Genomic DNA, 24,090 nt, shown 5'->3' on the forward strand with positions numbered 1-24,090 from the left:
TGGAGACTTACCCTGGTGGTGAGCCTACGGACTGGACAAGTAAATAGTTCCCATTGCTGCTGCACTAGGCTACATCACAAATAGCAGCACATAAACGCTGCTCCATAAACATTCCTCCGCTCTTACTGCACTGCTTCTCTACACTAATTCTTATCTTGGACAGTTTCATTATAGTTAATATGCTTTGGTATAATCTCTTGCAAAATACTTTCCTTTTTTTTTTTCCCCCCTCCTTTGCCTCCTGTTCTCCCTGACTGCAAAGCCACCGTGGGTACTGTATCCACACTACTTTCAAGAATTCAGCAGAAATAATGCAGACTCTTCTCTTAGATAGCAAAAATATACCAGTGTCACCAAACTTTGTTTTATTATAATATGTATCATTAAAATACCTCCAGTAATTTGATAGCATAGAATTTAAAAACAGGTTAACCTATCTTACTAGCAAAATCTATAGCCCCAAAAATGCCTAGAGTGTCATTGACTGTTTCCTTCAAGAGACTCTGATGGTATTTTAGGAACATACTTCTAGTTTCAAAATAACTTGCTCATCCTTCTACTTATAAGGAAGTTTCACACTTTTATAAACCAATGTGTTAGTGTCTTATTTGCCCTGCAATAAAAATTCACTAAAACAATCTTACATTAATGGAGAGAGCTTTAACAGCAGACTTGGTCATAGATAAGTAAGTTCAACCTTTTATATCATTCCAGTTCTATGTTTAGGTTTTTTGTTTTTTAAATATTGCCAGTCTACAATGAAATACTTTAAAGCGCATTAAGATCACCATCTTAACTTGTGAACTACACAACTTTAACACTTATCTGTAAGTGAGAATTACTTCTGGAGCTAGAGTTACCAGATGTAACAAACAAAGGTTTTCTTATTTCTTCCCCCGAAGATTCTTCTAAAAAAAAAAGTCTAAATTCAGTTTAGTGTGCACTTCATGCAAGTAAATTTTCTTCCAGACTTGTCAATGACAGATTTTCTGACAGTCCTAGCCACTTTAAAACACATGGAAGGTTATATAGTCATTCTACTGTATTTTTAACAGTCTCATGGACTAAACAGAGGCCTAGAGAGGTTTATTTAGCATTAACCAGTTTTATTATTTATTTATAGTGTCATAAAGCAGACTGAAGAATTAGAGATGCACAACTGAAAATTTCAAGCATTTTATTTCATAACCTAGTGTATAAAACTTCAACATACAAAAAAAACCAAAACAGAAGTGAACTAAAGCAAGATCTCTTAATACATTTTTTCCAGAAAGCTTTACCTAAAGGCTCAGAAGCAGTAAACATTCAGCCTATTTAAAAATGGGATTCAGAACAATCTTCATACTTGCAGTCTGCAGAATTATGAATCAAACGGACCAGGTTTTGATGCCATCTTAAAAACGGTTTAGTTGCTGTAAGCAGTGGTGTTTGTGGGGTTTGTTTTCCATTGTTTTGTTGTTGTTTTTTTTAATCACCTAGTTCACTTTCAAGATCACAATCAGTCTTGGTTAGTTATCTTCAGTGAAGCGAATATGTTTACTTGTTTGTTGAGTCTTTTCAAGTCTCATTCTTTCAGCTTTAGCAATCAACTGCAAACAGGAAAAATATTGTAGCAAAGATTAGAGGAAAATTATATTGTTATGATTTTATCCCACAATCATGAATATATTATTCACTGATTTACCAAACTGCATAAGAAAAAGCTCATCTTTGAACTGCTGAGCTAACCTGTACATCTGACAAAAAAATAAGTTAAAGCAGCCCTGATATAATTTATTTCAGTATTGCCTCAGAACCATCAAAAATAGTAAGGCATCTCTTCAATCTCTGGACAATGCAGCATCTTTCACTCCATCCCTTCTTCCTCCCAACATGGCTGAAGAGAACAAAACTACAGCTTCAAAAATCCCAACACACAGTCTCATACACCAAGTTAAAAAAAACCCTATCCTTTTATTGGATTCATGCTGTTACTGATGTAAGAAAAACAAGGTCAGACCATAAAAAATGCCTTAGGAATATTGTATCATTTTTCACACTCAGTTAGCAAAGAAACAAAACCACTGAAATCCAGATGGGGGCCATCCTTCAGGCTGGGAAAACAGAACAATACGTATCACAAGCCTGCAGAGAATAAATCTCAAAAAATAACAGTGCAGTTTGGAGGAACACTGATGCTAGGAACCCCTAACTCAAAACCCTGTCTGACCAGGGATTTGTTTGTTTTCAGTTGCATTTTAGGCAGATTGCCTAAATTACTAAGGTACCTGGTTAGCTGCTCCCAGCACAGAGGTATGAGAAATGCTCTTGCGGAACATAACTAACCTGCTAATTTTCAACTTCTGTGTACTGTGTCTTCAGGCAGAAAAAAAAACACTGAGAACCACGTTAAAAGCATACTTGTTTTTAAAACATCCATACTAGAACATTCACAGATTTAACCACAGTACGGCAAAAAAGTCATACAAATACCCAAAAGCAAAGGTACGAGCTTTGTTACTGCGATGCCCCACTAAGATTCCTTAATCATAAGCAAGAGCTCATGAGGTAACTGTTACATGAATAAGATTTAAAAAAATAATAAAACAAAATGCAGGGAACAAGACAGGCTGCCTAATCTGAATAAAAAGTGAGAAAGCAGGAAACTCCTGTGAATCTAGGCACATCTGTAACACACCAGCATAAATCCACATTAACTTATCTGATGGAGACTACTAAAACATATCAGCTGGTGCTGAGGTAAAGGGGCACTTGCTCACCAGGCAGTCCAGTAAAGAGTTTGCTAGATTCGAAAAGCTTCACATATAAATCAAATTATTTACTATTTATCCGTATGACTGTGGTCACAGCTATGTCCTGCAGACACTGCATCTTGTACACAGCATGGAAGTGCAAGGTATGCTGCTGCACTGATTATGGCAGTCAGGCATTGCATGGAAGTGCAAGGTATGCTGCTGCACTGATTATGGCAGTCAGGCATTACACTCTACACTGACGTTGCACGGATGCATTGTTTGCTGTGCTGCAATGTAATTACACTACCACAGTCCTCCTGCAACCCCCAGCATTTAACTTGATTGCAATCCTTAACACCTTCTCAACAGCATCAGACCATAAGTTCTGGGAGATGACTTGCTCAACCATTCTCCAGAAAGAAAATTTATCTAAAGATGTAACTAAGAGCTACTTTTACTCTCTGGTATCTGAAAAATGGGTTAAAAGAGAAACTCTTCAAAAGAAGCGAGGAGTACAGTGGCTCATTCGTTCAACATATGGAATGGAGAATCACAAACACTGGAAGGAAAGCTCTAAGATGCGAAATATCCAGTTCATATCAGTGAGTGTTTCTATACCAGCACCTCAGAATTTGCAAGAGGCCTCAAGGATTCCCATTTTCAGCTAATCAATCCAGTATCAGCACCTACTTCTAAGCACACCACTATTCATGTCTCCAAACAGGTACCCAGCCCTTCCAGAGATACCAACTTCAGAGAACCAAGTAAAGGGGCTTATTTGTGCTCTGGAGCAGGACCTCTCCCCACCACGCACAGACAGGGAACTGGTCAGTCTTGCAAGGACACAGCCCCTGAGCCTCAGGCATAATCAGAAGAGAATAGTGTGGGCTGTGCCCAGGCATTCCCACTATCCTCCTTTCCCATATATTCTGCAAATTATTCCACCCTTCACAAATACCCAATTCGCACTTCCTCACCAAATGCCTTTCACTTCTACCCACCACTCCCACCCTCTTAAACTTCCTCCTTTCCTTCTGTGTAAGGGGGTGTACAAGGTGTAAACTAGGTTCAGCAGCACCTCCCCCCAGAAGACAAGTACCCAAGGGGAAAGCTCGCAGGCACTCATACCTTTGCTTTGTGAACAGAAGACTTTAATCAGCCTAGAAAGTTTAAGGCTGCAGACTGATGAATTGCTTTAGGTCTGCATAAACTGGCACTGCCCTCAAGAAACAGTTCTGGCAAGGTTTTTAATCCCTATCACTAAATCACTAAGGTTGTTTTATCGTGCAGTTGAACAACAGACTAAAGAGAACATGGATTTGGAAGGGGCAGCAGAAGGGAGCATGGAGGTGACAATGAACGACCAGGCCTGGGGGAAAAGTCTGACAGTGAACGCCTTTTTAACTCCAAAGGATGGTTAGGCATTAGTCACAAGTTATGAGGAACCTTGGGATATCTAGTCTATTATGGACATTTAGTTTATTCTAAGAACTATGCCAGAGAAAGTAAAATCTCTACCACCTTTTTTTTTGGGGGGGGGGGGGGGGGGGGGGGGGGGGGGGGGGGGGGGGGGGGGGGGGGGGGGGAAGGGGGAAGGCATTACACCAGAAACCTTCTGCTGAAGTGATCATTAACCTTTATCCTGGCCTGCCACAGGACCCATTGCAGGAAAGCCAAGTAAGCCTATACTTTTTAGAACACATGGAAAAGAAACTGCCTAAAGTTACATTCAAAAGCATCTCTGTGCTCTGTTAGTGTGTACTGCCTGTAATGTGATGCAGTCCATGCAACAATATGTATGTTCATTATTACTACAGATACACTGACAGCACTGCAGCTATATAGCTTGTATGAATGTAACTTTTAAGCCTAAACACTAATTGAAAAAAAAAAGTATAAGATGCTGTCTTTATTAGAAGTATGAAACAGCTAATAGGCAAATGCTTATCTTGAAAGAGATCTTGTAAGGGATTTTAAAACCTTTAACAGAATAGATCTTTACAAGAAAGATAAACTAATGGCATATTCAGCTGTACATGTTTAATTATGAATCATCATATTACTTTTTTCCTTCCTTTTATTGTGACCTTCAAAAGAAGTCAACTTGTGAGTACTTTGGAAGAATTTTCAAATACAAGATTAAAATTAATATTAATGAACAGAGAAAGAAACACTTTTTCCTACTATCAGTCTATATTTCCGGAATACAGACTGTCAAAAAGTAACGAGAGGGTTAAGAGTTATTGACTACAGCGAGGCATTCTTTTCTTGATGTTTTGCTTAACAGTGTTAGCATTTAAATAGTATTCACTAAGCTTTGAAGTTAACACCTCCCAGTGTTGCAAGGTGATGGGTAAGGGGGAGGAGCAGGGGTTTGCATCCTTGCTGCTGCTATTGTTAGGCAGAACTGAGACAGTTTATATTTGCAAGCCTAGATGAGGTACGTTACTGGCCAATTTACACCAGTTTGGTCAACAAATACCAATCTTCAAAAGATGGAGAACAGAAACTTGAGAGCTGGGCACCTACAATCCAAATTAAAGTCAAAGGTGCCACTGGCACCCTTTGTTTCAAAAAGTAAAAGTACATTTAAAAAAATTGAAAAAACCTGGCAGCACTCAGTAAAAGGCTCTAAAGCTGTACAGTTTTCACATTCCTCTACTGCTTATATTAAAGAGTAATGGCTAGAGCCAATGCCCTTTTTATGCTTTTAAGAAAATTAAATTAGTCATTTGCGGAAATTCTTTACGCACACCTTTGTTTAAAAGGACTAGATTCATTAGTCTACGGGATCTCTGAAAGAACATTTAGACAAACAAGATAATACATGCAAAATATGCCTTGTACAAGACAAGGTTTTGACCTGTACAACTGGTGTTCCTTTAGGTCAATGTAATATTTCTTTTCAATTATATAGGGAACAACTATGAAATTTTTGGTGTTATGTGCATCACTGGAGCGTCTAGGAAACAAAAAGTCTCCAAAGTCACCAGCAAATAATTAAAGTCAGATGATTTTGAAGTTTTGCAAGCAACAACGTAAAGATTCAGGTTAAAGCCAACTCAGAAACCTTATCTGCAATGTGTGTGAAGTAAACCTAGCAATAAAACGTCTGTGAAATACTCTTTGGCTCCTCTCTGTCAGGTAAAGGATCTGACTGGCTTAATCAAGAACCTTTCATGCCTGGAAGGATCTTCTGGGGCAGGAGTGGAACTGCAGCCTGCAAGTTCATTGCAACACCCCCTCAACACTGCGGCCTGATGGGCACACCAAGGTCAAGGCTGGAAGGAAGTTTCACTAGATGGGAGGCAGTTTTGGTCTGGAAGCTGCTCAGCTACGGATGCTCGCAGAGGCATTCAGATTTGTCTAGATCAGAACATAGACACACTGGTGCATAGACTCTCGACTACACTAGGAACACACCAGCGTTCACCATAGCACAGAACTATACACTAAAAAAATTGTGTAAATTGAGAGGAAAAAAAGAGATCCATTCTGAAGAAAACCATTTTCTTTATCATATTAGGGACTAAAGCACTAGACTTTATCACACTAGAGCAAATCAAGACTACTTAACTTTTTAATGAACTCATCCAGGAAGGGTTTTAAAGGAAATCCAGCTTACAAATTAACTTCATGCCTTTAGTCATGGGCTTAACTTTCTCTGATTGTCTCCATAAAGACAAGCCTTGCATTTGGCAATTGGACCAGGACAGCCACACGTTCTCTATTTTGTGGCTGTAAAACTCTCCTGCAAAGTCAGTAGAAAGTGATTTAACTGGATTAAATACAGAGCCAAATGTTGAAGTATCAAAAAATGTAGACCTACACAGAAACAGAGTCACGTTTTTGACCATGGCTGTACAGCAAAAAAAATGACTTGCAGATTACCTTCTCAGTACCCCGCTTCTTTTCTCGAGGCTGGTTAAGTTTAGCTTGTCTGTCCACTAAAATCTTCTGCCAGTAACGTTGTTCATGATCACCTTGAAAAACAAATTAACATTACAGTACATGAATAAAAGTATTCAATACAAATGGATGCAGTGTTTTCAGACTGTGATGAGAAGGAATCTTTTCTAACTAAGGTAAACACATGTGAAAATACCTGTTAGGGAAACCTAACAAGTATTTCCCCATCAGTCTTAAATTTCATAGTCAGAGAAGTCATACAGTATTGCAACATCTGACCAACACACACCGAGGTAAACAAAGAAAAGAAAAACCCCGTCCGAAGAAGCTTAAAGCTGACACTGGGGACTCTGTTCACATGAGCTGGACAGGACCTCAGTCAAGGTCCTATGCATTTTATTAACTTTAGGACTGGATTGCCAAGGTATCTAAGTTTTCCTGAGCAAGGAGTTTTATAAACTTAACAAGAAGAACTGAGGAAATATGCAAACACCACTCTCCACATGTAATTAGCAGAAGGAGCTCAGTTTTAGCTAAAGTTTCACCATAGCACTCGGAGGGCCTTTGATTTACTGATGTACTCAGCCTCTGACTAATTTCAAACTATCAACCAGAAAAAAGAAAAAATTACTGTAAGAATGACTGAGATTATTTTATCAAAACCATTGTTATAAGCAAACCCCGGGGACTTCATGGGCAGTTAGAAATATTTGAACATGGGGGCAATATGAGAGGAAATAATTTTGCAGCTTTTTTCAGCAGCTGTTTTGCGTAAGAAGCAGTTTGCCACTGTTTCCTCTGGTTTGTGCTGTAACTATCATGACAGGATTTTTGTGATGTAACATTGTACGGTCTCATGGGAAATCTTCAGTTACAGGGAAGTTTCCAAGTGATCTTGGAAAACATTCCCTCAAAAGTTATGGAATTAATAATTCTGAGAACCAATTTTGCATACATTTTAACAGCATTATTTATACATTCAATCACAATAACATCTAAACATTACCATAGATGTTTACTATCTTGTCAGATGAAAAACTGAAGACATTTAGTCAAAGTCAAGTTCTAAAAAGTAAAATATTACTGGGAAAGCTTTAGTCCCTACAGTAGGGAGCATTAAAGACTCTTTCCTTATTCTTATTCTCTGTATTCACCTTAATGCCACCAAGAAGAGCTGAAATCCTTACTGTGAGTCGCTTCTGCATTCTTCAGAAGCCTTTCCATTCTCATTTCAATGAGCCAGTTTGAAAAAAAAAAATAATCTTAAGACTATGAATGGAACGCTCATACAATGTCGTACTTACTCCCAATCTACTACTACACTTTTACATAAGGATACAAAACCAGAGACAAATACACACACAGCTGTAAAATGCCATATTTCAAGTTGTTTCTGGATCTCTGGAACACAGAACAATATGGAGACAAATCTCCAAATAACATTAGCAGCATTCAGTGAGTCTCAAACTTTAATTAACTTTGATATTATGAAGGTTGATGCTTCCATTATAGCTCTTCCTTCTGCAATCCTTAATTGACATTTATGAGGGTTTACATCCCTGCATGCACGGAACTGGGCCTTATGTGAGGATCTGTGCAGGAGTGTGGTAACATTTAAATACACAGATGAGAGAATCTCATCTGGATTGTTTTACCTGTTTTTTGCACATTTAGGTTTTTAGCGCACATCTAGAATTTACAAGTTTTATGAATACTGTAACAAAGTTTGAGATACTTCCCCCCTCCCCCCTTCTTCTAACTTCCATAAAGAGGTTTCTCTACACTTGGAAGACTAGTCCAATCTAATACAAGATACAAATTTAGAACAGGAGAGTAATTTCAGAAAAAAATAACACCCATTAGGATGAAGTTCCAAAGTAAGCCAGTAAAAATTTTAGTGTAAATACAATTTAAAAAAGGCATTACTCTGGCATAAGTTATTCAACTTCCTGAAAAAAAGAAAGATTAATTAGAAGCCAAGTGCTAAAACCACTGTAAGCATATCCATGCTGTTAGATCCTTGTCCTGTTATTTCACACATAAGTTCAGTACTTTCAAGAAAATCTTCATTTTAAGTTATTCTGCATCATCAGAATGTTATATCCATAAAGCTGAAATGTGAATTAAGTTCTATAGTCCACTGCCACTAAAAGTGACATAAATAAATCAATCTCAAAAGAACAGAATTAAGTTGACAAAGGCAAGCAAAACCATTATTTTGCTCTGAACAGCGGCATAAAAACCCTTACTGTTTTACCAATTTCACTATAATAGCAAAATGAGAGGACTCCCAGAAAAAAAAAAATGCAGTCTTTTCCCCAAGCAAGATATCTAAATATATCCATAAAGCTACTATGCGATACAACCCTTTTCACAGTAGTTGTCTTCTCCTGTACTACCATTAAAAAAAGAAGTCTTACCAGTGAGAACCTCGAATTTCCAGTTGTTTTTGATCTGTATTTCTTTGTATGATTTCATGACAATCTGTGCATCCTCAGGAGTTTTAAAACGGACATGACATTCTGTGTCTCCCTCCAGCATGTCAACATAAGCGACATCAGCCAGCACTGCCAAGGCATCCTATCAAAGCATGTGAGAGAACACAGACCATAAACCAGACTTTAAAAAAAGAATATTAAAAAAAAGAGTGACTTTTTGACGATTTGTAGATCACTGACATTTTCAAGAAGGTCATGAAGTAGGCGGCAATAACTGAACTTTTTCAGTTAACCAATGAATCTCTTGTCAAATAGTTTTTAATTAATAAATTTTCCCAAGAATGTTATAACTGAATTCTGATTTATGAGCCTACAACATCTATTTATCTCTGATCCTGCCCTCCAAGAACAAATTTAAAGCAGTAATTCCCAAAGATTTTTTTTTTTTGCATAAGAATAATTTTACTAATGGAGCATCACTAATTATCCATTTATTTCAATACTGTATCTGTATGGACTTTTTTTAAAAAGAAAAATTATTTGTGGACTATAATATTAATATATGTCGGTCCAACAGAAAAATATCTAACTTCATTCTATGCATGAAATACATAAAAGCAAGCTCATTCACGGCAGATTATTTGAGAAATGAGTAGTAGTAAACCAACCCTTCCTATCTTTATGAAGTGACCTCTGCCTGAAAATTTTCACTGACAGCTGAAGGGAGAAGAGTCACACATGCTCTTTCAGATGAAGTACTTCACTTGCAATACCTGCTGTTAGGGAAATTAACTAAGACCACACATTCCTAGTCAATTTTGTTCACAGCAGGCAGCTCAAGTAAGATGCTTCTATTCAAGAATTACACACAGCTTTTAACCCTCCACTACCAAGGACAGCCTTAAAACAAAAATTAAGTGCCAATGCTGCTGAGATCATTTGAGAGCCAACCAAAGCTACGTTCCACTCTTAATTCTGGTATCCCAAAGTCCTGCTTACATGGAAAACCACAATGACTCAAACAGTTTACTGGAGTTGGCAAATGTTATGATCTCTGTGAAGTGCCTTAATAGCAAAATATGGAAGTAGTGAAGTAAAAAATTAAAACATCAAAATAATATTAAAACTACTTTGCAAAGATCTTTCCAGTGGGTGTAGGTAATTAAGCCTGCCACACAATCAGAAACACAGATCAATTCTGGAAGTTTATTAAGGAAAAAACCCTAGATGCATTCCTTTGTGACAGTGTTTGCTATAGCTATGACAGTCCAGGAACACAGGTAAAGCGAGGTTTTGTCACATAGTTACACCTTTCATAAAAGCAACTAGTACGGCCAGAAAAACCCAGTAAGTGTAGAGTCCAGTTTGCAGCTTCTACTGCTGACCCGAAAAAGAGCTGGTGCACCCTAAAGATTATTGCTTCTTCCAACTACAGCTGTATTCTGCAATTATATGTCTCCGTAAAAACCTTATTTGTTTCCTAACATTTTGTAAAATATTTTGCCTATCTACTTGTTATGGGAACCAAAGACATACAAATAATGGCAAAGACCATCTCAATCTTGTTTTGTCCTCCTTTACTTTCACAAAACATTAGTTTTCCCTGAAACACTTCCCTGAAACTAAACCAAAATAACTGGAAATACCAAACTAAGTTTGTTTTTAGCTATTGCGGAAACAGTAAGCTTACCTCCTGACCACAATATGTTAAGTTGTGGCACAAACTTAACACAGTAAGGTGTATACTGCAGTCAAAGGGGCCCTGAAACGCTACAGTGACAACTACTACATTCTCTCAGTGTCTCCAGCACTCAAACAACTGCCTACAAATATACCTAGGCTGATAAGACTGATTAAGTTGAAACCCTATCATCAGTTTGTTTTCAGAGAGAGAGACGTCTCTCATCTTGCTTAACTTTATGCACACACTAAACTTCACACGCTTGCAAGCAGCCAGTGACTTCAAATGTACTAGTCAGTTATAAATATAGGTAGTTTGATAGGTCACCTCAAAACTCAGATTTTGAACCGTTCTCTCATTGTCCTGAGTGGTCTGAATATTTATTACAACATGAGTTCAAGTTGTTCAAATTCTTTCCAGTTGTTATTCATCCAAAAGTGCAATTTGTGAAAGAAAATGTCCTGTGTCACATTCATGGAAAACTCAGTATCTGGAAAAAGCCTGTTATTTCCTTTGGAAAACTTTCAATATTTCCATTTTAAAAGGATGCAGCTTAAAACTGCTGTTTTCCTTAAAAGAAAAAAATTCTACTTAACATGTGTAACTTTCATATCATGACGTGAAACGAAATTTAAGTTATCCTAACCACTTTTTTAAAATTGAGAAAAAAGAGCACTTGCCACAGGGGGAAAGGAAAAAAAAAAAGAAAAGAAAGAAATGGGTCAATGAATTACTGGACAAGATCTACTGCTGTCACTCTCACTGACCTCGAGTTTTTGGAATTGTGAATTTCTTACTGGAAAAAAGACAATTGTTTTCTCATCCATAGAACATTTTCTTGCCCCCAAATTCCTGTTAATGGTAAATACCCCAATAAACTGGCACGGATTTCTTGATCTGAATTGTGCCAGAATGACTGGCACCATGACAAATACAGAACACTGCACCCACTTTGTCTTCAACTTCCCTTTTTAAACTGGAAAGAACTAGTCATCCTCTAGAGCATTATTTATTTTTGTCATTATTTTCATTATAAACTTGAGGTTGCTTGAAGCACTCTAACGGCTAATTTTTGCTTTGAAAGATTCTCTTTATTTTGCCGCTGCAAAATCTGCCATTAACAGGTACTAGAGAAGAATCTGTACACAGCTACTGGCCAAACAAATTAAAAAAAAAAAAACAGTAAGACTTGTTTAAATGGTATTCCATATTCAAACATTTGGGGGGCACTGTAAGAGGAAAGGCTAACAGCTACCCTGAGGTTACAAAGGCATTACCTTGATCTGCTTCCTGCCCGGCAGGGGCTCAGTGCTAATGATCTTCACAATTACTCCACTCACGAACTGGGGCCCCATTGTGTTAGCCTTGGCAGGAGGGGCAGAATCTTCACTGGTGGCTGGTCAATTTAAAAACGGAGGGGGAGAGAGAAGAAAAAGAAAGTTTTTACATTTATTAGTTTGACAAACTAAAGATGCTATGAAAGCACATAAGCAACGTGATGTACACAAGAAATGAAACAAGGGGCATCAAATACTGCTACTTCAGATTAAGTCTTTTTTTTGTTTTAAATCTAGGATCAAGACTGTTCACAAGGTAAAGTCAATGTGAGTAAAAAAAAAAAGGAAAAAGAAAATACCTCCAAGAAGAGTCTTAGAGAAGTTTTTACAGCCTACAGGGTCTTCTTATAGGACTATTTTATATTCTATTGATTACAGTTAATAGTTGAACCCTCAGTTCTAGAGTGATTAAAAATAAGCAGACAGGCATTGAAATGTCAGTATTCAAGTTAGTGAAGAGAAGTACAGAGGATCCAGAGCAAAAAAGACCAATTCTAGCTCCAAAAAATGTAGAAATTTCACTAAGAGGACATAATTACAAAGCTACTCTTAACCATAAAGCTGACAAAACCCAATTGCAAGCCATTTTTTGAATGCTTTACTTAGAGAAACGGTTTTGTAAATCGCTAAGCAAATCGGGCCCAAGTTACATCATCAAAAAAGCTGATTCTTGATTTACCTCTCTGAGGCTTTTATAATTACAATTACCTAAAAAGATCCTTAAGCTTAAGAAGTGCTACTGGAATATGCTGAAATTACTTGTTTAGCCTTTACTTACAAAATTCCTTAGTCCCAAATCTATCTAAATGAGGGGTGGTTGTTTTTAATAACATTTGGCATTCAAAGAAAGCAGCAGCATTATAGAAAATAAAACCATTTTGCAGTGTTTCTGGAGGAGCAGTGTCTTAAATCACTTATGTCTGTGTACTAGAACCATGAAGAAAACAAGACAAAAAACATCACAAACAGGATTACATTTGTCATTTTCAGATTGAGGCTTTTTCTGTGCACAAGATTCCGTTTCCATCTCTCCCACAGGCTCAACTTTGATTTGAGACATTGTTTTCTTTAAGGAGGCCATACTGGCTTTTTGAAGGGCCAAATATTCTTGCTTCAAATCCATCCATTCGGTCCTATAAGCGGCAACACAGGCATGGGATGTCAGTTGTAAACAAGAAAATAGCATTCAGAAACTCAGTCACAACTTAAGACAAAACAGTTTACAAATAGCTTAAGCTGAACTTGGTGAGCAGTGCAGACCATTCTTACCATTAGAGATCTCCCTGCACTTAGGTCAAATTAAGCCTTGTAAGTACCTGCATTTTTATTTTTTTGCTTTAGCTTTTAATATTCCAGGCAAGTTCTAACAAGATCAACCTATCATTCAAATAGAGTGACTCCCAAATTTGTTTTACGTATTCAGAAAGCATACAGAACAGCTTGGTAAACTGTGTTTTTTACTGGAACTACACAAAACATAGGCACTAAATTCAGAGTTAATTCAGAGACAGTGAACTCTGAATTCACTGAATTAGTTCAGTGAACCCTCTCCTGTGTTACTATATTAAGAATCATTCATTTATTTTCTAGAAAAATCATTGATGGAAAATCAACAACTGGTTAAACTCACCAAAAACCTACTGAGATAAGAACATTCCTTACTATTCAAATGCATTTTGGTTAAAAAATACCACCACATGGAAGCAATTTATGTATTTACATACATTTAACATGGAGATGTTTCTGCAAACAGCCAGAGCTTTGCTCCACAGAAACACAATGCCTATAGTGCCACTGTGAGAACGACTCATTGTTACCCTAATCTGTGCTATCAAACAAGCTGATAGAGGATTTTTAAAGAGGAGGATATCTTGTGGTAATGGTTTTAGCTGTTAACATTGACAACTGTATACTTCAAAAAAGCATCCAGACTCACCCAGGATCATACATTCTCAACAGAGCAAAGACATTAAAATAACAAAAGACCCACGTAATGATTCTTAGAGATAAAAAGGCAACACCATTCCATAGCAAGGTATGGTATAAATACAAGCTCAAGGAGGTACTTGTTGTTAACTTGACTCCAAGGAAGAGAAGACCATGGGGAATGAGTCAGGCAAGTATTTGCAATGCTTATGCTCTTTTAAAACTTTTTTCCCCCCCTTTGGTACAGTTAACTAAAATTTAAAACTCTTCCTCTGTATTTGATGCAGTGGTCTCAGAATCTCAGTGGAAGAATACAAGCATCGCTGATAACTACCGTTTTTTGTGGACCCCTTTTACTTTAACATGGAGGTGCTTTCTGTGATTTAAAAAAAGTAAGTGCTTCCATGTTTTAGTAGAGGTGAATCCTGATCGCAATACTGAAATACCATCCAGGATTTTTCTTTTTTGTCTAAACCTTCAGTCGGAAGATTTTTAGAACCGGGAAAAGAAAAATGAAGAATTTTGGCTGTAAGCAGATGGAAGGCATGCTTCTCCAACAAGAACTAAAACCATAAGTGTTACTGAACAAGACAATTTTTAGTGGCCTGTATGTTCAAAGAATTTGAAGCAATTTTTGAATTTTAAAGGACTCCCTTCGCTTTAACATGGAGGTACCTGCTGCCTAAAAAAGTAAGTGCTTCCATGTTTCAGTGGCGGTGGATCCTACTGTTCCTGAACGCGTTTCTAGAAATTAGCTACAGCTCAAAAAAGCCTACTTACAGTAATATACGTGTATGTGGTTTTTTATTGCATTATCGGAACTCTGTATATACCATGCTTTTTTTTTCTTTTAGTTTTTGTTATTATTAGTGTCTCCACTTAAGGACCCCCACAACTTAAATGTGGATGTACTTGCTTTGTTCCTGAATAGTAAGTGCTTCCATGTTTTAGTGATGGTGAATCCTTTTCCTCAACTGAACACTTCCCTCTTCCTAGGAAATATATCAAAACAGATACCAAAACGAAAGATGTATTTGCAATGCACATGGCCTCTGTGTTAAACATAAAGCACAATTTTGCATCACGGTATAGCACAAGATGGCAAGGATCCCCTCTACTTTAACATGGAGGTACTTGCTGGATGCCTAAAAAGTAAGTGCTTCCATGTTTTAGTTGTGGTGACTCCTAAGAGCCCAACAGCTAGAGGCATGAATATTTTTGTTGAAACTTCTGGAATGGCATGGCTTGGTCCACGTATTAACCGCTGAGGAACCAGGTATAAATTGGTGATTTGCAGACACTGTTGCGGCTGAACAATTCTAGGCAGAACTCTACATAGCTTTTCAGCTACAGGCTAATACTGTTGCTAATATGCAACTCTGTTGTATAAAAATTGGAATTGCACTTTAGCAATGGTGATGGACTGTCAGACATACAAAGATTTAAATAGTCTGAATTAAAATATTCCAAAGGTTGGAAACATTGTGAAATTATTGAATTTTTGATGCTTAACTTCAATAAAGTATGCAAAACTTGTGGCTTTGAAAAAGTTTCCTGTTACAACTGCATACTCCAGGAAAACACTAACACACTTAAAAAAAAAAACACTTAAAATATTTTAAAACTAGGTACCACAAAGCAACAAGACTAAGAACAATGTTCCAAATGCCCGAGGTTTGGAGAAAGGCAAAAAGTTGGCTAGCTAAAAAAATAGCTACCATTAGGCCAGAGGGCCATCACTACTGCCTTTTGCAGTTAAAACTAGAACAAAAAAAACTAAATTTGTTGTAAAAAGTTGTACTGCCAAGAGACCCAGTACACCGAGAATTTATTACATAATTTGTGAACAAACCAGGAAGCTCAGCGCACCCAGCCTGTGCCTAATCCTGGACTGGAGATGGTGGATAAATCAAATGGAAGAAGCTGGAATTGTTAGCCTTGGTCTCACTCAGGAGCAGTAGATCTGCTTTCTTTTTTTTGTTCATTATTGAAATTAAGAAGAGTTTTCTAATAAGGCAGGTTTTGTTATGCCAGCCCAGCACTACACAGGCAAAGGAATTACTCCACATCACCACCACTGAGGAAAGAAAATAAAAATCAATTAGCTCAGTGAAACCATGGGAAATGGAACGCTCTCATGCTACAAAAAGGCTATGAAGCAACTAAACAGTAAATGCCTCCCCATCCACCAGGTACCGTAAGCTAGTCACACAGATCAGTTTCATAACCTACTTGGAGAGTACTCTGAGTGGAATGACTTCTTCACCCATTTTGTGTCTTTCTTTGTGTTTTTTCTTATGTTTCCTTTTAGATTTTGAAAGGGATGTGTCTTTTTTATCTTTGTCATCTTCTGCAGAAATGTCTATATTAAAAAGTCCAAAGAAAAATGTTTAGTTCTAATATTGACAGATACTTAAAGATGTAGGCATTATAACACAGCCTGTTTGAATATTTCCATAAAAAGGCATAGTATTTACTTTGTTATCAAGAACAGTTTAACGAACACTGGTTTTTCGATTCAAATCTGAATGAAAACCCTTTCACAAAAATCTGAGCCTACTACTTATTTCTAGTCCACTTTCTCAACTACCCGAGTTTATCCTCTAATCATGGATTCCTGTCAACCCAAATGTGATTTCAATGCAGCTTTTAATCCCAGCTATTGCTTTTTTTTCTTATCTCATGTAAGAAACCGGGATCATCAGCTTTTTCTTTTGTATTTTAATCTTACTTATCTAGATTCTTATACTGTCGCCATTTGCCTAGGCTGTTTAATCCATACTTTACTTTGATATTAACTTCTTTGTGAACTATTTTTACTCCTGATGAGGTTTACCTGCTTCAGTGTTGAAAGTTCTTCCCTATTCTCCATGCAGCTTATCTCCTTGGAATGACTCATTACCAGGTTTAAATTTAACTGCAGGGAACATCACATATTCCTAAACTGACCTTGTTATGCCTCTACCACATCAACCATTTTTCACCTACTGACCCAAGCAGAACAACCTTTCACCAGTTAAGTTTTCAGTCTTTCAAAAGACAGAAATTCTGTGTCTGAATCTTTCATCAGCACTTGAAAGTTTTACTCAATAATCTTTAATCCAAGTTATAAACCTATTAGCCTCCAAAAGTCAGTTCACTAATGCATTTGTATTACACAGATTACACTTACACTTCTTGTTGCTTTCCAGCCATGTTCTTTGCAACCCCCCTTTCCTCACTTGCTTGTTACCCTCTAGTATATTAAATTCCTATTTTCTTAGGCCACTACAAATACAATATCAATTGCAAAGAACACTGTTTCTTTTAACTCAAGCTTTTCTCTTTATCTAGACTTTTCCCTCATTACTAAGCCTACCATTTTTCACCTCTAAGAGATACATTTACCATTTGATTTCATTCACACATATAAATCATGAAAATACTAAACAGACATGCAACAAGCTTTACCATTGGAGTCCTTCGGAGCTTCTGTTGTTTCCTCTTTCACAGGACGAACTTCATCCTTTTGAACAGTTTTCCTGACTTTTGGAGTTGATGTCTCACCATCTCCAGAGCTGGTTCTTTTTCTCTTCCCTGGCCTGCTTTCCCAAGGTACCTCTGAGCTTTCTGTTCTGTCCCATTTTCTTTTCTCTCTCTTTGAGGGCTGCCTGTGAGTCCCAGTTCCCTCCATTTCTGAACACTCCGATGAAGTCCTATGTCTTTTTGACTTGGGTACTTGCTCTGTTGTAGTGTTCGTGTTCGATTCCTTTGTCTCTACAGCTGCCTGTACACTGCTCTCTTTCTTGATTTTGGATTTCTTTTTTTTCTTCTTTTTCTTCTCTTCTGTATTAAAAAATACAATATTTAAAACTGCCAATGATCAAAAACTACATTAGATTAACTGACCTAAGTAAACACAATACCGCATGTCATGATAATCTGGGATGTTAAATGAAATGCCTGTCTCTGCCATCTCTAACTACAGGAGAGATGCGATACATTGTCCCAAAGTTCCTTCTAGGCATTTTAAGCAGAAGAGGAAAAAAAAAAAACCACAGATAATACTCAGTCTCACAAAGTGAGAAAGACCTCTGGGTCACAAGGGCAGCTTAACTACAGGATTCCTGAAGTACTTGCTCTCAAATTAAAAAGGAAGGAGCTAGACTTCTTTGCTTCTCCTTAACAAATGCACATTTTGTTATGTCATCCCTTACTTGTCTTTGAGAAAAGGGAGACCTTCCTCCTTCCAGGCCAAACAACAAAGACAAGAAAATAAAAAAAGACTGCGGATTCGTATTCTGAGAATAAAAGGAGATACTCAGCCCAATTAATCTATCACATTATTCATGTAATGAACAACTATTTGCCTACTAAAGAATGTTAACCAATGTGAAAAAAAAAATTTTATTTTCAATACTGTCTACTTGCTTCAAAGTTGTCATAGGCAGGATGCAGGATGAAGCAGTAGAGAGTGGGTTTAAAGCATGGTTTAAAAAGCATGGTTTTGCTTTGCTTTTTTTTTTTATCCTAATAGTTACTGGCATAACAAAGAATTAGTGATAACAGTATGGAATATAACATATGATTCATCATGCTTATGAAAAAGATGGGAAGATGTCTGAAGTCTGGGAAATTGTATCACATCATCAGAACCAAGGAAAAATGTTTCAGTGATCAAAGTTGCAACATAATCCTGCGATGCTGCTTTGGAAGTTATAGTAGATTGTATTTATTGGAAACATGCTCAACTGTGAATTCAGGATCTTTTCTCAGCAATATCCTCCAGGTTTTTATGAGTAATTATGAATCATGTAAGCGTAACTGTAAATACGCTTTAAGAAGTTCATTCCGCTATAGACTGCTCTGCTCAAATAGCAAGAGTTCCAAAGAGGAAGAAAGGCAAAAATCCACTGTTTTCATAGTTCTCTCACAGAAAGTTTCAGCAGAGAGAAGAATACCACAAGGTTTGCTCTGAAATATGTCAGATGATCACAAACTCACCTGAACAGCACTAACGTTTAAGTATAATTTTGCTCTTATGTCTGTATCTTTCCCTTCAATATTAAATATTTTTAAAACAATCCGTGTCAAATTTGTCTTTTGCTGATGCTAAATGCTTAGATAATGATTTATTGTACAGTCTGAAAGCTGCTCTGCCAGCCTAACAATGACTAATGGTGATAGCTGGCAACAGAGGAAAAAAGAAATTAAGTTCTTTATCAAGCAGGAAAACAAAAAGGCAGAAAGGTACTATATTTTAGTTTTACACTTTCATTCTTAAGCCTACATTGGCCAACAAAAAAACAGCAACATGCATTTTTATTTTTATAAAGTTTTTAAGAAATGTGAGATTAGACTGCAGTAACACAGCAGTTCAAAATTCTCTCTTCAGAAGTTGAGGCACAAAACAGTTTGTTTCTTGATCCCAATAACTTAATAACACTTACCTACTACACTGCTGTTACTTGTATTCAGTGCAGGAACAGGTTTATTCTTTACTGTTTTGGGGAAAATCCCAGGTTTCCGCGGCGCTTCTTCTGGTGGATTATTCAAAAACTTAAAAAAAAATAAAATCCAAACACCATTACTAAATATCGTATTTTCTTTTTTAAAGAATCTCCATCCAAGTTAAAAACAGCAGTCCTATATTCATTCAAGAAAGATATAGTCCCCCGTGACTCCAGAGGTATACATTGTTCTTTCAGTACTTTCAGTGGTGTGGGTTTTGTGGGTTTGTTGCTGTTGTTGTTGTTGCTGTTGCTGTTTGTTGCTTTTTAAGTGCAGAGCTTGCTTGATTTCACATTATTAGTGTGATACCCTTATGCATCTGTTACCATTATGATATTGAAACATAAATGTTTTTGAATGTGATTTGAAAGTTTAAATACAGAAAATTAAGTATGACCATGCTTGTCTGATGAAATTTAATAGCCACTGTACTGTTACACAGAGTTCTCTATTTCTGTAAAAGATGCCAAGAGCGGCCAACGAAATTATTCCAAAAAATACCCACTATGCTTCTACTAAGTCTCCAGGTTACTAACAGAATTGCACTTTTAAAGAACTGTGGAATCGATTGGAGGTCTGGGGGTAGGAGACAGGAACATAACTCCTGCTAAGTTTTTAAATTATGGTATCTTAGGAATTTCTCTAAGATTCAGTAGGTGAACTAGTAAAGACTACACCACCCATATCACAAAGCGACAATCAGGAAGAATGTTAACAGACCAGAGGCACCACTACTCACCTCAATAGCTTTCTCTGCTTGCTCTTTAGTTTCAAATTCAACAAAAGCAAATCCCTTTGGATCGCCACTAGTTTTATACCGGGGTATACTGACATAAACTACATTACCACACTTCCCAAACACCCTCTCAATCCAACTGTGATTGACATTTTTGGGAAGCAGCTCCTAAAAAAAAAGGAAAGAAAGAAATGTCATTTTCTCACTACTGTATTACCATTGTATCAGATGGTTTACTACATCTTCTAATTAAAAAGTTGTTACAACAGAATGTAGTTAAGATGTGACAATGTTGAGAAACTTTTTTTATTTCAGTAAGTATTCCTGTCGAAAGGTAGTAAAAAGTGATCTGAAGAATGGATCTCTAATCATTCATATACCTATAACAAATACATCATATATTTAATTTAGATGTTTATCTTCTTTCTGTGACAGATACCAAGACCTCACCTGCAGCTGCATCTTTGCAACATGAAATATGTTTGTAAATTTAAGACGTTCAAGCAAACTTAATTCTGCATTGTCTCAAAGTATCCACTGCAAAGCACAAGGATTTTTTTTTATTGTTGGTAATACAGGTATCACAGAAAGAATTCTCGTAGGTCAGTAAAGAGTCACTACTCAAACTGATAAATTCCTGCCAGCAGCTGACATTTTAAAGCTTAGCGGGTAGCACTTACAGCCTACTTGATCAGATGCAGCACAAACTTTTAGCCAGCTTCTGGGATGATAAAACTGTCTGATTTTTATTTATATAACCTCCTTAATATAGAAACACATTTTAGCAGCTGGCAGATATCATGCATCAGTTCCTAAACACTTCCCTTCACCAATCAAATAGACCCAACTGAACACTTTAAAACCCTACTCTCAAATTCATGCCTAAACAACAATGGAGAGTCAGCAACACTTCATTTTTTTCATGGCAAGTTACTGCACCAAAAGGTTTTCCTTGTAGGAAAACATTTATCATATTCAGGTAGAAAACTATTTTTGCATGAACTTTGCCTGCCTGAGAAAAACATTTCATTGTGGTTTGGTATAAAGCTGAAAAGCCAGTTACCTGAAGCTTTAAAAATATTATGGGATGAGTAGAAAATAGTGTATGTCAAAGTGTAGCTTATGTTAAAGCATATAAAAAGAAGTCACTAACCATAAGATTATTTCAGAGAAATTTAATGAAAACTTCCCCTAAATTAAATGAGATGATAAAAAATAAAGTAATGAAGTTACTATTCCTTAAAGAAATACATTTTTAAGTCTCAATTCTTAGTTCAGAAATGAAGCTTTGACTTCCTGCATAAATTCAGAAAACATATTCCTGTTGGAGACAATCCTTCACAGTGCAGGCTTTAACCGTAACCTTTGTATTAACCCAACATAGAAATCCTTCACCTAGTCGAGAATGGAACAGAACTTACCAACACTTTGACAACTACTGCTCCCCCCTATGGCTACATACCAGTCATTTAACATGTCTCAACATTTCTGTAATTGCAGTATAAAGAGCAGATACCTCATACACTAGTCTTTAAAAAGGAAAAAACCCCACCCTTTTTGGTAGCAATAAGAGAAGATAATGGGTTGCTACATATTCTCTAAATAAGATCTCTATGAATTCAGTAACTTACAAAACACACCAGTTATCTATTTTGGTCTTACAGAAAAGCTTAAAATTAAAAACCATTTAGCTATGTACTTAAGCTACATATAGACTACGTAGCTCATTATATTTAGAACATCTTTTCCAAAAATGATATAGACGAAGTATTTGAGAAGTTCTAAGCAGTCCCTGTAATCATGTTAGGGAAATACTATGATTGGCACATTGTACTTAAAAAAAAACAACTAATAACCTTTTCTGGGCTTTTGTTAAAGAATGTAATGATCAGAGTAATCCAGCTTCTCTTTATCTGGATGGGCTGCCATTTTGGGCACGATTATTACGTATCTTCATCACACAAAGCTTGGTGCCTGCTTGAAATTACTAATTCAGCTGCTAACAGGTACAGGTATATACCTAAATTGACATTAGTCATGAAAAGCTTTCTTTAGAGACAAAGAGAATTCCACATTGGCTTCAATTCTATTAAAAAAATTGCACAGGATTTTAAATAAATGACAGTTCAACCATCAGATCTCTTTCCATGCTACCACTTAAGTGGCTCAACAATATGATAATAGCTGTTTCACTCTGACACTTCTGAAACATCACGTTGAAATGTGGAGGTTTTCCAGCAGCACAAGGTATTCTCATTTAATTTAATGAATCATTTCAGTATCAAGGTAGCCACAGGATAGTGTGCTATTAGGAGGATTTTTTATTTTTTTTTTTTTAAAAAGCCTCCTAAAAATAAGACTAGCTCATTTAGGTACATTCTGCCTTTAAAAGAATGATGTCTGCATGTTACAAAAAACCAGAGGCACTTGCAGTAACAGATTTTGTAAACAGATTGTACTTTAGAAAGTACCCGATTATCTTGCAAACTCAGCCAGATCCTGTTTGATAAAACTAATAAAGTTACTATTCTGAAGCTTTGACTACATTAATGTCATTTGTAAATATTTCTTGGTAGCAGTGTTGCTCCTCTAGTGGCATTAACTAGAAAAGCCCAGTGAAAGCAGGAATGGCTAAATGAAAGTGCATCTTTTCTTACTAGCAGGTGAAGCAGCTCTTTGCTTAGCATTTAAAATGACATAAGCTGGTACAAGAAATCGGTGTACCAAACTAATCCCTTTCTTGCCATGGTCACTGCCAGTGCTCACCTGCCTTCGCTTAATTTTTTCCCCTTATGTACACTGCACAAGCAACAGTAGCCAGCCACCTGCTCAGTCCCTCCCTGCTTTAACAAGAATATTGATGCACAGATACAGTTCTGATACAAAAAAATTTACTACATTAAACATGTACATTGACCCCATTCTATGGGCCTTAACATTACAAGTTCAGTACACCTATAATGCATTTCCCTCCTTCACACTGTCCTTTTCTTTTGGAGGAAAAAAACCAACCAGACAATCAAATTCTATTAGCTTTTATACTTTATGTAAAGGTTTCTTGTACTAAATCCATGATGTTCTCAAATAAAATCTACCTTCTAATTCTGGTAAAACTATGTGGCTGCTTTATGTTTTTGTTGTTCTTAATACAGTAAACAATACTATGCAATTAGATTGTCATAGACAACACACAGGGGGTTTTGCACTCTTGAAGAATTAACAGCAAGAAAGTTTAAAAGAGTTTCCACAGTTAGAAATAAAGCACTCTGCCAGACACGAGGCATATACAAGTACAACCTTACCACATAGACTGTACGACTATCCACATCCTTTGGTTGCTCACCCAGCGGTTGGCGTCTTCTGATTCTAGTTCCTTCCAAATCCAACTAAAAGTAACAAGAAACGAACAAGCATCTTCCATAAGATTATTGCCTACTTCAGTACCACTATCGTTATTACTCCAGCATCAGCAAATACAGAAGAGTGAAATATTAAATACCTCTACAACAGATGAACTTTTAACTGCTCGAGCTATCAATTTTCCATCAGTAGTCAATTTTTTCATTTTGTTGAAAGAAACAAGAAGTGATATGTCAACATCTAGGGATAAAAAAAGGTTCAAATGATGAAATCAGGGTAATCTAGAAAGCATTAGTAACGTGTTCTAATCTGACATTAAGATTCCGCTAGTATTTTTGTAAAACAATCTGGAAGTCATAAGTGCAGTATGTAACCATGCTGCCAAGGATTTACAGAAAATTTTTACCATCACAATTAAAGTTTCAAGTAAATCTATATTAAATTTTCTTGTGCGCTAACCTTTATCAAAGGAATTTTG

At 36.7% G+C, this 24,090-nt stretch overlaps 1 protein-coding gene across 2 annotated transcripts in view; it reads right to left on the minus strand.

Annotated features, from left to right (window-relative positions):
* Positions 1 to 1,160: 1,160 nt before the first annotated feature.
* Positions 1,161 to 24,090, minus strand: part of LARP7 (La ribonucleoprotein 7, transcriptional regulator) — a 29,158-nt gene continuing 6,228 nt past the window's right edge. For both annotated transcript variants that reach the window (XM_050896356.1, XM_050896357.1), the window contains exons 3-13: positions 23,752 to 23,852; positions 23,555 to 23,638; positions 20,256 to 20,420; positions 19,456 to 19,564; positions 17,477 to 17,851; positions 16,259 to 16,388; positions 13,076 to 13,233; positions 12,041 to 12,159; positions 9,065 to 9,224; positions 6,627 to 6,718; positions 1,161 to 1,589 (exon numbers count right to left, since the gene is read on the minus strand). In XM_050896356.1, coding sequence (XP_050752313.1) covers positions 1,509 to 1,589; positions 6,627 to 6,718; positions 9,065 to 9,224; positions 12,041 to 12,159; positions 13,076 to 13,233; positions 16,259 to 16,388; positions 17,477 to 17,851; positions 19,456 to 19,564; positions 20,256 to 20,420; positions 23,555 to 23,638; positions 23,752 to 23,852 — 1,574 coding nt within the window. In that variant the 3' untranslated portion in view covers positions 1,161 to 1,508. The remainder of the gene's footprint in view (positions 1,590 to 6,626; positions 6,719 to 9,064; positions 9,225 to 12,040; positions 12,160 to 13,075; positions 13,234 to 16,258; positions 16,389 to 17,476; positions 17,852 to 19,455; positions 19,565 to 20,255; positions 20,421 to 23,554; positions 23,639 to 23,751; positions 23,853 to 24,090) is intronic.

This window comes from Gymnogyps californianus, chromosome 4 (genome assembly GCF_018139145.2).
Source record: "Gymnogyps californianus isolate 813 chromosome 4, ASM1813914v2, whole genome shotgun sequence".
NCBI classification, from domain to species: Eukaryota; Metazoa; Chordata; class Aves; order Accipitriformes; family Cathartidae; genus Gymnogyps; species Gymnogyps californianus.